The following is an 18,788-nucleotide window of genomic DNA, read 5'->3' as shown; positions in this document are numbered from 1 at the left end:
GTGGGGAGCTTTTACGTTTGTTTTTTTCACAGCTCCTGCGTCCCATTTTGTGTTAATCACCACAGTTATTCCCCCCCAATTCAAAACTAATTTCACCTCTCCCCACCCCGCACACTTTCATCCCATTCAACTGGATGAAACGGTTTGAGACAATTAATACAACACCTTGACATTGTCCCTGGTTCCCAGCTTCTTCAGCAGCGTCTCAGCCCTCTGGAACGTCTGATCAGTAACGTTATCCTAACAAAGTTGGGAGAAAAACAAGAGGGAGAAGAAGAAGAAGAAGAAAAAAAAAACAATCCTGAGTTAGAGACTTAATTGGATACCCTTGGAAAAGCACCACTGCTCTTTGAAATGCAAAGCATGAAGCAGAGGGAGACAAGAATTAAGACTTGCGGAGAGCATTTGGGAGAGCTGAGCCACTTATTTTCCTCAGAGTTGAGGAAGGCGGGGGTGGGTGAGGGGGGTGCCCTCCATTTTTCGTGGCTTCTTTTTTTTCCCCCTCCTTTTATGACATTTCTGTTTTAAATAGTACAAAATAATTAAAAGCACGAGGAACAAGAGAGTTACCAGTAATTCGTTAATTACCCAATGAACCAATCAAGTGGTGGAGGTCTCCGAGTGTTCATAGAAAGGAATTAATTAAAGGGCCTCACCCAACGCCTTTCGACTAAGATCATATGGTGGGAAACGACAAAAAGACGTTTTTTTAGTCAAACTGTGAAAACAGCATTATGTTTGATCTGTTAGCACTCATTGTGAATGGCTCTCAGCTGAGTTAACTGAGTTATGGCCATGTAGGTGCTTTCTAAGGTCAGTCGGCTGTGGCAGCCATCTTGAACTAGGCTGACTCCAAGGGTTAATCAGTTGTAGACGTCCATCCGGCGATAACTATCTGAAATTTTCAGTAAAATCCATCCGACAAATACAGACACAGAGCAACAAACACTGTTGCCCGCTTCAGCCTTTTGGCGGCAGGCGATGACAAACAGAAGAAAGAAAATATTTTTTTGCAGAGAGCGTCTGTGCGTTTTTGCTGCGAGGTGAGGAGATGCAAATTGTGGCGAGACGGTAGGCTGGACAGGTTGCATTAAAAGCTGCTCCGCTCCTCTCCTCTCGTGCGTCGTGGGAAATGAGCCTTGGGATGAGGGCTCGAGATGACAGGCGTGCGATTTCCAAAGTGGCATGTTGATACCACGCTGCTCAGCCCAGCTGTAAGAGCACTGAGGACATTACACGTGTGATATAAATGCAAATGGACCTCCTGTTGGACTCTGCCTTCGTCAAAAAAAAAAAAATGAAGTGCGGGAGTGAGATGAGGAGGGATGGCGGTGGCGGTGGGGTTTGAGGATTGGTCTGTGGAGGTAAAGTGTGGGTGACAACTGGTGAGAGAGGTGGGAGGTGGAAAAAATAAGAGGAGAGAAATCAAGAGAGACATCCCCAAGAATGCCGGAGTGTGCCCAGGTGCAGACTCCCGTCGGAGGCGACGGTGGGAGAATGGAGATAAATAGACGAGAAAGAGACACAGTCCTGAGACAGGTACAAGCAGGGATGGACATTTTAAGCAGAAACACTCTTTAACTGGTAGACACTTTTTTCTGTTGTTGTTTCAACTAGTCAAACCCCGTTCTGTCACGTTTAGCTAGGCTTTTGCTACCTTTACCTTTTAGCTATGCATTTGGCTACTTATAGTTTTTAGTTAGTCTTTTGCTATCTTTAGGTTTTAGCTAGTCATTTGCTATATTTAGCTTTTAGATAACATATTGCTGCATTTATGTGGTGATTTGCTACTTTTAGCTTTCAGTTAGCCTTCTGCTACTCTTAGCTAGCCCTTTGCCACTTTCAACTTTAAGCTAAACCTTTGCTGCTTTTCGCTAGCAATTTGTCACTTATAGGTGTTACCTAGCCTTTAGCTACTTCTAGCTTCAAGCTAATCTCTTGCTACATTTAACTTTCATTTTACTATTTTTTATCTTATAGCTACTGTTTTGCTAGATTTTAGCTAAAATCTGATGCTTTTAGCTAGCATTTTGATGCTTTGAGCTAGCATTTTGCAACATTTAACTAACCTTTTGCTACTGTTCACGTTCATTTGGTTACTTTTGGCTTTTAGTTAGCGCTATACTTTTTTTAGCTTTTAGCTAGCATTTTCCTTTTTTTTTATCTTAAACAACTCATTTCTCAGCACCTTTCTAGTTTTCTATCATTCTCACCTCTCCAATGGATCACGTTGAAGGGAATGAGCTCACCTGCGACCATAGTTTCCACTTTATAACCTTTTCAAAATAAAGTACAGGATGCTGGGGGCACTCAGAGTTGTTTCTTTTGCTTCTTTTGGACTTTGTATCATGACCAGCAGCAGGTGTAAAAAGAAAAAATGATGACAGCGACGTTTATTTCACTGAATTCGCCCATTTTAACGACACTTTAAACATTTGATGATTACCGCCTATCCCGACTTACAGGAGGTTTTCTATTTTTCTATCCCATAATCCTTCACACGCGGATCTCTAACACATCGTGACAATCTCTAGAATAGTATTATTTTGAGCATTCAGAGCACCAATCTGCCCGTCTTTACATTCAGCCCGCTTGCGCAGCTCAAGAAAATATTTACACACGATTTCAGTAACGCGACACGAACTCCTCATCTCCTTCCGCGTCGCAGCGCCGAGAACGGATAAAAGAAAGCGCTCCAAAAATCGACGCTGACAGGAATATTTGTGCTGAATAACATTCCCTCTGTTCCAAGTCTATTCATACACGGGGCTGGGAACAAGACTCCCACTCTCAGCTGTGATGCGCCTCACAGCCAAAACAAGACAATCTTTATTGTATTTTGCTTCTTCTTCTTCTTCTTTTTTTTTTAACTTCTCTCTGGTTTGCATGGTGCCAAGCGGAGAAGAGGCAGCCTTCCCAAGGATTAGCGGTGGCTCAAAACAAGATGAGAAGTGGGCCAGCAGCTGTCTAATCCTTTAACAAACTCCTTCCCGCTCAAGAGCGACGATGACAAGTCTGGTCTGGCCTCGCCGGTGGCGAGGCTCGGGACTCGGCCGCTCGAGTGTGCGGCGACTCATCTTGGCCGGCGTTCACTGTGGAGTTCACCGGTCTAATGAGCCTCAACATGTGTCTGAGCGCTTGGGAGGGGGGCAACCTGCCACGAAGTGGTTCAAGTTGATACAATTCCAGAATTTAATTTGGAAAATGCTGCTAAAAAAAAAAAAAAAAGAAGAAGATGCAATTCAATTCAATTCAAAAATACTTTATTAATCCCAAAGGGAAATTAAATGCTGTTGTAGCTCATAATCCTGGTTTTGTTAAAGAGTTGATGGCTGTGGGCAGGAAGGGTCTCTTTGTCCCGATTTGTCCTCGGTCCTGGTGTCCTCAAAGAGTCCCACCAGCGAGGTCTGTGATGGCCGAGCCCTGGAAGCGCAGGTCGGTCTTGAAGTCCTGGGCGATCTCCTGGAAGAAGGGCAACTTCTGGATGAGCAGCTCGGTGGACTTCCGGTTTCGGTGGACCTCCCTGAGAGCCACGGTCCCGGAGCCTGTGGAGATGAGGCTTCTTCCTGCGGGCAGCTTTTGGTGGCGAGCTGCTTCCTGGGAGCTTCACCTCCGGTGGATTTACGGGCAGTCTGCTTGGTTTTGGCCATGACTGGAGTTCAGGGTTCTTCGCATTTAACACTCGTTGTCATGGTTACGCATCATAACAAAATGTCCAAAAGTAAAAAAAAGGCTTTAGTAAAAATCCTTCCAGCTGCACAGCATCCGATACCAGAGGAAGTAATCATCCAAAAAAAAGTGATTTACATCCAGAAAAAAAAGAGGAATATCTCAGAATGAACGGAACAGAGCTACTCCAACATGCAGCCATCTTGAGCGGCGCAATTCTAGAAGCATAATGGACCCATTATAGGAAATTTAAAAAAAAATTAAAAAATTGCCTGACGCCTTTCATGCCAGAGTTTTAGACTAAAATCATCCTACGTTGAGAAATGACGGCGCTATAACCGCTTTGGTCAAACCTGTAAACTGTGCGACCACACGGATCTCTTAGTGCTCGGAGTACATGTTGAGAATGACTCCCAGCTACAACCACACCGGATTTTAGCTGGATGTCTGTAAAACTGACAGAGTCAGAGCCATTCTTGACTCAATTTTGGGGACAGTCTTGAATCGGGTTGACTCCAAAACCTAATCAGTTAGAAATGACTTTTGCTAAAACAACAGACAATCACAAAAACACACACACACACACGCCCACACACACACACACATGAAGACAAACAATCTGACTCTGACATCATCTTCATCTGTGTGCCTCTCATAGCCTAATTATATCATTTTCGGCACTCAGGCTCGGTGGCTCTTGCCATTCCCGTCGCCTCTTGCCGCACATAACTCCATTTCTACCTGCTAGACACAGGAAATGCAATTAAACAGACATTTCAGTGCCCACTTCCCCAGTCGTCACCGATAGCTCGGAGCGCAAAAAAAAAAGAAACAAGCTACCTGTTTCCAGTTACCGTCTCACATCACAATGCCTGCCAAGCAGCAGCAGCAGCAGCAGAGAGCCAGACGTCTCCCAAGGACAGTGTAGGATGTTAATAACAAGGACTGCAGAGCTGGGACGGCTAATGCCCGGCCATTAGGGTTACATCATTTCTGCTGCTCAAATTAAAGTCACATTAGCATCGAGATCCGGGAGACACGGAGGGGGGGGCGCACGGGCAGGGACGAGACGGGAGTCGCCTGAGGGGCAGAGCAATGTGCTGATCTCAAAAGCAGCTGAACGTCCAACATTTGAAATGTTAATGAGCGCGTGTTCGCCGTAAGGAGAGAGACGCGCCGAGGGAAGAGAGGCTAGGACACACACAAAAAAAAAAAGGGACGGGGGGGACAAATGGGACAGGGGTTGAAGACGCACCGCACTTAAAACGAGCTTTTTGAAGAGGGGGTTCCACGGAGGTGGGGCTTTTCTCCAAACTGAGTTGGTTCAAAGAGCTGTCTACAACAGGTAAGACGCTGATTGTCGATGACCTTTGACCCTGCTTCAGAAGATCTGAGCCATTTATGACTGGAGATGCTTGGGCAGACATATAAATGTGCCAATAATTAATCACAATTGATCAAATATAGTTTTTTCTTTTACAAAAAGAAATAAAGGCCAAGCGTTCTGTGAAGAAATGCATATCGCTCTCCACTTTTCACGACAGATTTAGACTAAGATTACCTTATATTGACAAATGATACATTTACAGCCTTTAAGCATAAACTTGTGCAATATTATATTACACTGCTTGGCATGCTCTGTTAATGCTTGGAGTATGTGTTGGGGATAATTCTCAGCTACTACCACTTAAAACTCTAGGTTCATATCAGCAAAACTGACTGGGTTATGGCCATTTTTGTGTTGGGCAATGTTGATTAGCTGTAGCAACCACCTTAAATTGGGGTGACTCCAAAAGTTATTCAGTTGTAGATGAACACCCAAGTATTACTTCCTGAGAGTTTCACTAAAATTCATCCAGTGGTTTGTAAGTTATTTTGCTAACAGACAAACAGGATTATCTCCAATAGTTGTGGTCAAAGATTTGAGCAAAGGTGTTGTACAATGAACTGTGCTTAAAGTATTTGTTGGGGACATTGCTCAGATACAATCACAACAAAATTTAGCTCAGTGTCTTTAAAGCTGGCTGAGTTATTGACATGTTTGTGTTTTCTAAGGTTAGTTGGCTGTGGCAGCCATTTTGAATGTGATCGACTCTAAAAGGCACTCAGTTGTAGGTGTACACCGAGGGATTACTTTTTGAAAGTTTCATTAAAATATGTTCGGTGGTTTATAAAATATTTTGCTAACAGACAAGCAGAGTTTCTTTTAACAGTTAACGACAAAGTTTCAAGCACAGATCCTGCGCGATCAGTTAGCACTCGTAGTATGAATTGGGGTTCAGTCTCAACCACTGCCATCCCAAATTTTAGCTCAATATCCGTCAAGTTGGCTATGTTACAGCTGTTTTTGTGTTGACCAAGTTGACCTAGCTGTGGCAGCCATCTTGAATGGGATTGACTCCAGAGGTTGATCAGCTGTAGACGTCAACCCAGTGATTACTTTCATTAAACTTTGTTCGGGGATTCCTGAGAAATCTTTTGCTAATATTACAGACAAACGAGCACACGTGCACAGACACGAGCAAAAACCTTATTTCTCCATCTTTGCTTCGGCCAGCAGGCGGTGACAAACAAACAAACAAACAAACAAACAAACAAACAAACAAACAACAGTGCAAGTCCTGCAGGACCGAGGAGTGTGACTTCCTCGTTAAAGACTCGGAAAACCTTGATTCTTTCAAAAGGGGAGAAACAAACCGTCGCGTCCCGTTGCCACGGAGACTCGAAAAACGGATCCAAAAGAATTTTAATCCTTCCTCGCCTATTTTCGTTTTTTTTTTGATTGCCCTTCAATTAGACGGGGTGAAAAGGTTTGCACCAAATAGGAGCCCCTCGCGTCTAGGATACAAAATGAGACGGGAGAAATAAAAAAGAACGCAGCGTTTGAGTTTGAACAAACTCGGATGACTTCTCTGTGAGCCGCAGCCTTGAAAGGATTCTGAAACATTTCTCTGCTTTACAGAACTCTGCTGAACCTTTACCGGCGGATACAAGGTCCCTCGTGATTAAATTTTCACTTTGACTTATTAATTCAATCGTCTATTCATTCAGTCGTACACTTGAAATTTATAATATTTCAGGGTTTATTTTTTTTTTCCCAAAGCCTTCCATTGTGCCAGCTTTCCAGCTCCTGAATCATTACTATTCTGTAGAAATTCAAACATTAAAAGAACCTGATATTTGAAGTAAAAAAAAAAAAAACAGTACTTACTCTTGTACTACTGCAGTATGACTGGCCTGTTTATTAAGAAAAATGGAGCTTTATGTCAATTATTAATCTGCTTTAAGTAGACAATTTAAAAACAAAAGACTTCTCTGCACACCTGACTGGTTTTAGAAGTTTGAGAATTCTGAATTTTGTTTGTTTGTCGCTAGTATGTTTAGATACGTAGGAGGCGTCAAGCCATGCTTAAGTGCATCCGAACGCCAGTATCAGCACACATATCCGAAATGTTAAAACGAAAGCTAAAAAGCACGTGACCGAAACGTGTTCCCTGTGGGATCCCTACGTCAATTCTGTGAAGAAATAACTTGATATTATTGCTTAATAATAACAAACAAACAAACAAAATAAAAACCATTTCCATGAACACGGTCCAGTAAAAGTGCTGGTCTGAAAGTAAGTTTAAAACGGAGACGATGTCCAAAAATAAACTTTTAAAGCCCCTACAAAAACTCAGAGGACTAATGCTCAAAACGTCCAGGAAAGTCCCACTCCTTCCATTTAAATCATTAAAAAAAAGAGGGGTAACGAATTGATCTGCGCAGCGTTTTTTGTCCAAAATCAACCTTTCGGGTCAAAGTTTTCATGATTCGCGTCCGAAGGAACCCTTGAGCCAACACCGTAAAATTAGCGTAAGCTGTTTGTCCCATTCTTGTGTTTACGAGTAAGAGGCGTTCATGTGTACAACTCGGTTATTTTGATGAAAAAAAAGAAAAAAAAAGTTCTTGTTTAATTGAAATGTCTGTTAAAAATGTAGCGACGGAGTCAACCCCTAGGCTTTTGAACTCGATGTACAAAAAAACAGACGACACGGCAGCATGAAGAGTATTTGTTACATACCTGAGAGGAATTGAAGAGGTCTCTTAAATCCCTGAACACTCCTTCGATCTGCGCCTCGGTCAGTCGGACTTGTGAGTTGACTGCTCCGACAGAGATCCCTCCGTACCTGAAGTCACAGGAGCAAGCTGGAGAAGCTGGAGCTGGACGAGTAGAAGTCAAGCTGAGGACAAACACTACGGTGCAGCACGGACATGACGGCGATGGAGTCCTGTCAAACCGCGGGATCGGCCGTCGAAGCTTTACCTTTTATGTCTTGGTCGAAAGGGCAGGAATCTGGCAGGGGTCCCATCTTAAAACTATTCATCCTGCAGGTTTGGTTCATGTTCTATAGCTTTGTTGTTCTTGTTAAAGCGTCGTTTTTATTTAAGTTGTGAGAGCATCTAAGCCACACGTGTCAAACTCAAGGCCCGCGGGCCAGATCCGGCCCTCTGTAACATTTCATCCTGCCCTCTAGTCCGGGACAGATCAAGTCTCTGATTCTTATTTTGCTTTAGAAAACTGAGCCTAATTAGTGAAGTTTTCTCTCGACAGTGACTTAGAAGCCAACAATATATAGTTTTAATTTCTGTTTGATCAGGTTTTTGTTGATGGCTTTTTAAAAAAATCTGTTTTAATGTTAAAAAATTCATTTAAAAGCTGAGTGAGGCGTAAGAAATGACAGCTAATGATGTGCTTTTTGAAGTTTGATTTATTTGTCTGTGTTCATTAAAGTTTGTTTGCTCTAAATTCTGTATAATCTGTAACTGGGAAAAGGTCATTGATATTTCTATAATAATACGTCTAAAACCAAAGTTAATTTATGCAATTTTTAATAAATATTGATCGTGATTGGCCCTTGGCTAGGACCAAATTTTTAATTTTGGCCCCCCTGCGTCACTGGGTTTGACACCCCTGCTGTAAGCAGAAGCTCCGACCAGATCCATTCAACAAAATGTCCAATGATTTATCCGGGAGTCCTGGCTCCTTGTTTAAAAATTACGAATGGAACCCATGTTTTAATTCAAGGATTGTAGTTGCCCCCCTCACGTCGTTACTAGCCTTTGTGACTTAGCACTGCTGGTACCCTCCATTTTTTTTTTTTTTTTAAATCGTTCGTGCCGCACATCATGACCAGCTTATGCCGACGAAAGCGACCGACAGAAACAAAAAGTACCGGTGCCGAAGCTCCGTTTCGACATCAGCATTCGTGAAGTTTTACCTTTTTTTACCGGAGTGCTCAAAAGTCTTGACCAGGAAGTCTGTCATGTTTCGTCCAGTCAAATTCAGCAGGGTGTCCGTCGTGTTCTGAATCCTCTGCGAACAACAAAAAGACAAAAAACAGTTTATAGCCTTGATTTTGATGCGTATTTGACACCGAAGTACACACGTCGACGTCTACGTCACCAAAAATTCACATTTAAGCCTACACTTTGATCTTTATTTGACGTCTATGATAAGACTTTGATGCCTATTTAACATCTAAACTTAAACTTTGAGGTTTATTTCACGTTTAAGCGTACACTTTGGGGTCTATTTGGCATCTAAGCCTAGACTTCGACGTCTCTTAGTCGTCTAAGCCAAGATTTGAACGTCTTTTTGGCATCTCATTTTAGAGTTTGATGTCTATCTTATGTTTTTTTTTTACATCTAATTTTAGACTTCAACTTCTATTTAGTTCAAGATCTAAGAGATTAGATGAAAGTATGTCCAGTTTAATGTTTTTATTTCCTACAGAACATAAAAGTACATGAACACGTCTTCAGATTTACCACATTTTTTCCCCTTTTCAGCTTTCAGTTGAATACAAAGTTTGTAGGTGCTTTTTGTCTGTCTTTTTTTGACACATTGCTGTTTAAACTGTAATATTAACTGTATGATGTATAAACTTGGGTTGTGTATTTATATTGTCAGTTTCATTTCAAGTTATAAGGGCTAAACTGCTCGGGCTAAATCTGGTCTGAACTTAGAGATATCCACGCCTAAACGAAGACTGTGCGTAGAACTCGTTGTTGAAACTGCGTCTATTGCTCATTTTAACGTCAATCCAAACCAAACTTCGACATTTTTGATAGCAAACCCTCACACGAAAAACAGCAAACAATGCCTTTTGTTTGTGCCGTTAAACGATATAAACCGTCTCCGACGCCGGCTGTGCGCGGAGAGGCTCATCGAAGACACACTCGAGCTGAAAGCGATTGCTCGCCTGTGCGTGAAAACGTACCCAGCCGAAGCAAAATCAACAATACTTAAGAGCAGGAATGCTTTACCGGTGGCATCTGTTTACGCCGCTGTGAAACATCCTCTCACCCGTTATCATAATAGTCAATTAAGCTCGACTATGGGAAGCCTGGCGGAAATCTAGACCCCTGCTAAAATTCAGTAAGCTGTGTCTAATGTCAAAGGACCCTAATTAGATGCCCCTCTGTGGATGAATGGGTACATTCAAACATCCAATTAAGAAAGGGTGCGACACACTGCTATGAATACACTCCACCTCGTGCGGAGTGATGTTCGGCGCGCACAATCGCACACTGCCACCCTGATATGCATATACCCAGCTCATTTAGAGACGTAACACTAATTACAAAGCAGAGTTGTCCTTTGTAAAGTGGGATTCAGACCCCTGACTGTGGTGCAATTTACCAACAAGGCCTCCCCCCCCCCGTTACTAAAGGTACGCACAGTATGTTGTTTAATCGGTTTACCCCGACGCCAATTAGCTCTGCATGCAAAGCTACTCTTCTTGAATATATATTTGGGGAAAAAAAAAAAAAAAAAAAAAGGAAACTTGTATAGAATGTGTGACTTCTCACCGAAAAAGTGAGATAAAAATTTAACTTTAACTTTAAGTGGGTTAAAAGAAAAAGGCAAAAAAATAAAAAATAAAAATCTCAAAAAACAAACAAACAAACCTAAAAAAAGAAACAGGAGGCAGGAGAATTTTCCCAGGAATTGAAACATAAGTTTAAACGCGGCGGAGAAAGTGTGAGGAGGAGAACGGAAATCATCTGAAGGCAAAGAAGAAACAGGAGGAAAAAACAGAGGAAGGAGAGGCCCCCCATCTGGCTTATGAATCAGAGATAAGGGGAGGATGAACGGCACAGCAACCTTGGCTTATCTCTGAACAAACACGCTTCCCTTTTCGAGAAGCCACAGGAACTGAGACACAAACAAAACCCAAAAAATAGAAGCCTTCACACTCCTCCGTGTGTACAACGAGTTTATACCCAGGCGCACTGTCAGTGTGGGTCTAATTATTTTGGCCTCTGTCCACCCCCCCCCCATCAAAAGGCCTGAAATGGGAACATTATGTGATGGTAATACCTGGGCTTGTTCATTACCTGCAAACAGCATCGGTGTGCTTGGCATTCTGCACAAGACATCAGCTTGATAACTGAGCAGGCAGGAAGGGAAAGGGGGGGGCAAATGTAAACGAAGAAGTAATCAAATCTGCTGAATGAGCTGGCATGCTCGAGCTCTGCTGAGATAAGTGCTCATATTAGTCTTGGCGCTGTACCACTGTGCCAACATTCAAGTTTAATCTTGGGGAAAAAAGAAAGAAAAAAAAAACTGAAGCAGAAACCTATTTTTGATTAAACGCTTGCATAGTTTGTATCGTCTGATGAACATTATATTTGAGTTAAAATGACAGTTTGAAGTGGGGTTCTGTGGAAACATTATAAACATTTATCATTGTATCTGTTGTAGACAGCTCATTGGTCGATCTTAGTTTGGAAAATAGGTTAGATCCGATGAACGGACAAGCTGATGGCTAGTCCGAGTGGGGCCAAGACCGAAGTTGATCGCTCCCATTGTTAGTCCAGACTCAAAAACCTCATAGCAGTTCATACAAACCTTTACATCGTTGTCAGCTTTACAGAATGTGGTTATTTACATTAAATTTCGTGATTTTTTTAAAAATGCAGCTAGCTGTAGTCCCCCATGACGCCATCAAGTCTGTTTATTCCGCCATTATCGATGCCTATTTGCCATTTATTGTGTGCACTTAGCACAGACTTTTTAAATATAGTTAGGCATGTAGATATTATTCTCAGAGAATCGTTGGGCACGACCTTCGCACTGGACTACAGACGGTGAGGCCACACTGCGCCTCACACCAAACTCGTGACTCGTTGCCAAAGCTCGTCCAGCCTTTAGAGCAAGTTGCCAGGACTTCATACATTAAGCCAGCAACTCACCAGAGCTGTATTTTGGACACTTGCATGGTTTGCTCTCCTTGTGACAGAGAACATCCAAGGCTACAGCTACCGAAAGTTCATGTCTAACCACGCTAAACGCTAAACAATAATTCTTTCAAAGTTGGTCCAAAGCTGTCTATCTTCACGTCAAAAGTGGACTCCAGATTATTAAATCACAAACTTAGAGGTCGGCTTCCAAAGGTGGGTCCCAACAGGGAGGACGTGCCGCCCCGAAAACCAAGTTTAGTTGTTTTATTGTCAAAATAAACTGGAATCAAAAACAACAGTGGACACCAACTCTCCACTGTGTTGTTTCCCATACAAGCTAGCATTAGCATTGTAGCACAGCTAGCCTATACGGGAAGTTAGAACAGTAGCAGTTTGAAACTGTTGTGTCAGCAAAATAATTTCCAGGCACTGTTAGATGAAATCACTCAAACAGGTTTATTTATATATTGTGCACAAAATATAGAGAGCATTAAAGACAATCAACGATCAATATCCGAGTCCCAGGTCAGAACAGGTAAGCTCCAAATCAAAGCACTGGTCCCCCTGAATCAACACAGGAGATTTTATTAAAGATATTGAAATACTGGATGAGAAGGAGGAGTTGGGGAAAAGCAAGGCAGTCTTGTTCCCATGAGGAGAAAATTCAACATCACTCCTATAAACTAGTTCATTCTGTGAGAACCCACGGGGCTCGGAATACAAGTCATAACATAATCAGGACTTATAAACAACAGGTGTTACCCAATAGTAAATTCTGCCATGACAAAACCATGAGCCGTTGCTTCAAAAGTAAGTTAGTAAAGTGTATTAAAGAGCTTCAGGACTGATATCGATGAGAACGCTGCTTTAACACTGGCAATAGTCACCAGCCTGGTAGTTTACCACGTTGGTAACCATCGCCAGTGTTAAAGCAACGTTCTCGTCAATGCTTACCATGTCTCACGATTTTATAAAACCTTTTGCAAAAACAAAAGAAATAACTATCATAGCAGTGCAAGGCGATGCAGAGCCGTCACAGGACGATTGGGGTTTAACGTTTTACAGAACAGCATGAAAACACGCCGACAGACACAAAGCAACGTCGTATCAATTTTGTTGCGAATGTGCAGATAAACCTCCGAAAGTGTACATCAGAAGAGCTTCAGAGATCACGCCGCATTAGATATTTGTCCCGCAAACACACTGTTTTGTTCAAGCAGTTTAGGAAGTGATCACCACACGGACCGATTTCCCTTTATCTCCACACAAGTGGTGAGCTAATGGCCGACTTCAGCACTTTGATAGATGAGGCCACACACAGTAATTTGCAAGCAAACTATAGTTAGGCCAGTTTCCAAACGACAAAGGCATCCATTTTAATGCCCGGGACTACGTCGGCTTTATCAATTCCTCTGCACGCGCGGCGGCCTATTCATCTACAAAAAGTTAAATATCACCAATGAGCGAGAGTCAATACCTCGGAACGGATAGCGGGCTTTACTGTTGCCTGCCATAACCATGGAAACAATGATTTCACACCACCTCCCGCGGTGTTGTATCCAGTTTTTCTTTTTCCTCCTCTCTGATTTTTATATAGTTTCTCAAGGGCATATTCCGAGGATTGGTAGAGAGAAAAAAAAAAAAGATAAAAGGAGGAGGAAAAAAAAAAAACTTATGTGAAGCTGGTTCACTTTGCCATGATTTATTCAAGAGGAGAGGCTTTCAGGTCAAAGGGAATACATCCTCATGATATGCTCCACTTCCATAGGTGGTCTCTGCCGTGGACTTGAATTAATTTATAGCCCGCTACGAAGTTACCAATGTAGTGCCGAGGTTAAATGCATTTATTACCATGTAATTGGACATAGCTTCACTTGTGCATGCACCTCGGGCATCCATTTATATTCATTCATCATGAATAATCAAGCGATAAAGTCCAAGGACTACTTAAAGGACTGCATGTCACCCGCCGCTTTTTAGGCCCAGAGTTTTAGACGAAGATCGTGGAATTATGGTGTTGAAGTATTTTGGATCAAACTTTGAACAAAAGCATTACTCACACGCTCATCTTGCATCAGGGGTGTCAAACCCAGTGACGCAATGGGGCCAAAATTAAAAATTTGGTCCTAGCTAAGGGTCAATCACGATCAATATTTATTAAAAATTACATAAATTAATTGGTTTTAGATGTATTATGTCAAATCATTCATATAGAAATATCAATGACCTTTTCCCAGTTACAGATTATACAGAATTTAAAGCAAACAAACTTTAATGAACACAGACAAATAGATCAAACTTCAAAAAGCACATCATTAGCAGTCATTTCTTACGCCTCACTCAGCTTTTAAATGAATTTTTTAACATTAAAATAGATTTTTTTTAAAAAGCCATCAACAAAAACCTGATCATACAGAAGTTAAAACTATATATTGTTGGCTTCTAAGTCACTGTCAAGAGAAAACTTCACTAATTAGGCTCAGTTTTTTTAAAGCAAAATAAGAATCAGAGACTCGATCTGTCCCAGACTAGAGGGCCGGATGAAATGTTACAGAGGGCCGGATCTGGCCCGCGGGCCTTGAGTTTGACACGTGTGTCTTATATGATCTGTTAGCCCTTGGTGTTGTGAATGACTGTCAGCTACTACCACACCAAATTTTAGCTCAATGTCTGTAAAAATTAAGCAAAATTTAGTCATTTTTATGCAGCTATGGCAGCCATCTTGAATGGGTTGACTTCAAAAGCTAATCAGTTGTACTTGTCAACTTGTGTGGGTTTTTTTTTTATTACAGTTTCATTAAAATCTGTCATCTGGATAATTAAATATTTTGCTGATGCGACAGAAAAAAAAACGAACGCACTGTCGCTTTTGGTGGCGGGCGATAACTGATGATTTTCCAAATCCAACTGCTAACTGTATGTTTTCGCTCCCAGTCGAGCAGGGTTTTTATGAAAGAAAGCACCTATTTCATCACAAATCGGCCCGTATTACAGGATCTCCCCCCAGTCTGAAATCATTCATTACCACAGCAACATGAATCTTTTAACATCTCGGATGATGAAACACGAACCTGGAGGGCTTGTTGGCTCGTTACTAAAGCCTGACCCCTGCCAAATAAATAAAGTGGTGCATTTTATAAAAGGGGAAGGAGACAGAAAAGTGACTTTTTGAGTTCTTTCAGCCACAGTGGGAGGCGGCTGGCGGTAATCCTGTCGCGTGCTAATGACTCAGCATCCTCAAGGTTGTTTCAAAGCAAAAGGTAAATAAATAAAAGGAGTCCGTTTAATGTCGTTTTTTTACAGGTTCAAATGGAACAGGTAAGACGCGGTGGCTAAGTGAAGTCGCAATTAATGTAATAAGATGTAAAAAAAAAAAAGTAGCCTTCGTAAAAAGGTATTTTTACTGGGGCTAAGAGTTCTGAGAGCAGCTAATGGCCCGGCAGACTGAAACGGGAGTCCGGTAAAGCAGCAGGAATAAAGCGTTTCCAAGCCGGACCTCGACGGCCCAGCAGGCAGGAACGGTGCTCTCACGAGCCCGGATTGAACATCGGTGACTTGAAAAGGTTACCTAAAGGGCACGTCTCATGTTCGAATGTCTCAGCAATCATCTCCTAACACGATTCCTGGACAGTTGCTTCTTTTAAATGACAGGATGGCCTTGTCACTGAAGGGCGCACGCGGCGGGAACTCGCGGGTTCCAACAAATCCACGCAGAGCGCGGTACGGCAAATTACCCAGGCCCCGTATGGCGTCGTATGGTGCGTATAGGGGTCAGTACGGGAGCTGCAGATGGATTTAAAGGAATGGAAAGAGCCAGGGAACGTTATTATATTGCCCATTTGTTGGCGGTTACCGACTCTCACCTTTCTTATTTTACTCTCGTTCCTCCTCGCTGGATTGCCCATCACTTCGTGAGGAATCACAATTACGGCACTTATTTCGTTTCACGCAACCGTATCAGCTACGAACTCTTTCTTTCTGTCTTTTGTCGAGATAACTCAGAGGGTTTAAACTGAGGCTCTGTGAAGAGGCTATAAATAATTTAAAAATACTGCAAATGTATGGAGAAAAAAAAAGGTTACCCTGAACGAATAAACGGTGCATTTTGAAAGGGTTTACTCGAGCAGATATATTGATATGCAGTTGAGAAATGTGGGTCCACGCCCCATGGAAAGCAGAATCTCCCAAAAAAAGAAAAAACACGTGGAAGCTCGAGTCACTTGACTGACCTACATTAGGCTGGATATAATCTGTGTAGGTAAACAAAGATGGCGGACTCGGGCAAGCGTAGAATCTTGGAGAAGAAGTGTAGCGGGAAATGTAAGAGTGAATCTGTCGCTAAATGCAAAAGGAGAAAGAAAAGAACAACTGTAGAGAATAAACACCGAGGATCACGAAGGGCCATGGAGCGCCTCAAAGACGGAGCTCTGCTTTTGTGAAACCTCTGCTGGACTGTTGAGTTGACAATTTCAGCATTAATTTTTTTCCCCAACTCTACTCTAACGTTAACTTACTTTACTCAACTGAGTGTAAACACGAACCAATACATCAAAATTGCCGCCCTTCTGCATCCCAAACGGCTCTTCCGCGGCATCGTTGACCTATTTTAAGTCACTTTTGGCTGTTTCCGTAGGTAAACAAAAGCAGCTGGTAGTTGACGTCCGGTCACAAATTTAGCTTCCACAGCTTTAATTTGAGGCTGCAGAAACCATGAACAGGCAAAAATATTGTGCTGATTTGGTTTGTTGCCTCTACCAAGGCGGTAGCGTCTGTCTGTCTCTCTGTGTACAAGACTACTCAAAAAAGTTAGGAACAGATTTTCGGGAAATTTTTAAGGAAACGTCAAGTGATCCAATTTTGGTCACATGAAACCTCGTGCTCTAACTCTGCAGCTGGATCACAGGAATGTTAAACGCCACAGCTGGACACCTCATGGGTCAAGGGTGATCACGGTTGATTTCAAGGTCATGGGGTCAAAGGTCAAGGTCACAAGTGTCTCCTTTGTTAAAAGCATCTCTCTGCTCCTACACGTGACCCTTTTTATTACAGCCGGTTGTGTCCGTTGGTTTGTCTGTCTGTCTGTTAGCAAAGATCGGGTAAAAGCTAATGAGCAGATTTGGAGGAAATTTTCCGTAATAGTTTGTTGTCGTCAAAAAAAAAAAAAAAAAAAAAATCGAATCAAATTTTGATGGTGATCCAAATCTTATTTTCATTCACACTGTGGCCTTGGTGGAGGTTTGTGCTCTCTGAGTGCTTCTAGTTCCTTTATGAATTAGAGTTTTTTTTAATGATTGATGATTATGATTTCACAATGAGCACCTTTAATATCTCAGCTGTTAGACGGCTCTTTGAACGACCTCAGTTTAGAGTTTAATTCCGATCAAACTGATGAGCTATAGGCTAGTCCCCGTGGGGGCCAAAGGAGATTGCTGGCACATTAAAACAACTCTAATTTAGAGACGGGTGATTAGATGGTGAAGGGTTGGCACACGGTGACCATCTGTCAAAGCAGGGAGACCAGAACACCGACTACAGAGCAGTCAAGTCTTCGGATGTTAGTATCCTTGGCATAAGGTAACAAAAATTTACAAACTATTTCAAATCTGTTCGGAAAGCCTAATTGGCTTAAATGCTTTGTTATAGTTTTTTTTTTTTCTTTTGGGGCTATGTTTTTACATAAGAAAATAGTTCAGCTGCACTGTTCAGTAACTTAAAGAAAATAGGAAAAAAAAAGCCAGTTAAATTTTGAAAGACATCTTGTTAATATTTTTATTAAAAAAAACTGAATTAAAAAAAAAATCTTGCAAAATGTTTTAAACCAAATTAAAACAAATTGCTTTACTTATTAAACTCCTATAGAAGGGAGTGGTTCTGGTTAAAAATGAACTTTTTTCTTGTTCTAACTCATGAAATACCTTTGCATAAAAAGTGCACCCAGAAAAATATTTTTGGCTTCACTTGCATTTTATTATAATTAGTTGTTTTTTTTTTAAATCCCGAATTTGTGCAAAGTGAAGTCATTTAGGTCTCTTGTTCATTAAAATAAATCCATAATTGTTGACGTCTCTATTCTTAATAAACATCCGAAAGTTCAAACTCTAAAGTTCTGTCACACAAGTCATCATTTTCGTCTCCAACTTTATGACTAATTATGTGAGCGTATACGTGCATGTGTATGTTTCCGGGTGCAAAAACAAAAAAATGAACGTCAAGTTTTTGACTTCTTACAGCATAATTAACTTTGAGCAAATGAAAATCCAACGCAGCGACAAAAAAAAAAAAAAAGAAAGTTGTTATCTGCAGCCTCTATGTAAGAGGCGGCATGTTTTAAAGAGCTTATATATTATTCATTATAATGTTTGGGAAATAAAAACAGTCTAAATGATGTGTGCATCAGCTGCAGCAGAACAAGAACCACTAATAAGGGTGTCGGGTCTTGAAAAGTAATTAGGAATCATGTAAATGATGTGTCTTGTGAATATACTGAGTACTAATGATGACTTCTATGATTTGTTTACAGATTATTCGCGCAGATTTAATGAAAAAGGTCACTGTAGGGACTGTTCAAGTTTCAGGGATTCTGAAGGTAACTTTCCAAAAGTCGGCTAGTTTTGACTTCATTCCAGAAAATACAATGACCCAAATAGAAAGAAAACATTTCTTTCAAACTGTGGGTTAGAAACGGCTTCACTCACTTTTCTTTGTGTGGACACATTTATATTACATGACGACACTAAAAAACTGAATCTGTGGGATTAACTTGGAAAAAGTACATTTGTTGCACCAAATTAACCTCAGCTTACCATGTGACAATAAATGCATGAAATAGGCCTCCATCCATCCATCCATCCGTCCATCCATCCATCCATCCATCCGTCCATCCATCCATC

At 41.6% G+C, this 18,788-nt stretch overlaps 1 protein-coding gene across 2 annotated transcripts in view; it reads right to left on the bottom strand.

The window, feature by feature from the left end:
• LOC108234870 (phospholipid-transporting ATPase ABCA1) overlaps positions 1-18,788 on the bottom strand; it is a 215,816-nt gene that overhangs the window by 75,382 nt on the left and 121,646 nt on the right. For both annotated transcript variants that reach the window (XM_037976591.1, XM_017414453.3), the window contains 3 exons: positions 8,931-9,025; positions 7,733-7,838; positions 166-240 (listed from right to left, as the gene is read on the bottom strand). In XM_037976591.1, the coding sequence (XP_037832519.1) occupies positions 166-240; positions 7,733-7,838; positions 8,931-9,025 (276 nt within the window). The remainder of the gene's footprint in view (positions 1-165; positions 241-7,732; positions 7,839-8,930; positions 9,026-18,788) is intronic.

Source organism: Kryptolebias marmoratus, linkage group LG7 (genome assembly GCF_001649575.2).
Source record: "Kryptolebias marmoratus isolate JLee-2015 linkage group LG7, ASM164957v2, whole genome shotgun sequence".
Lineage (NCBI taxonomy): Eukaryota > Metazoa > Chordata > Actinopteri > Cyprinodontiformes > Rivulidae > Kryptolebias > Kryptolebias marmoratus.
This window is presented reverse-complemented; position numbering and strand designations above follow the sequence as displayed.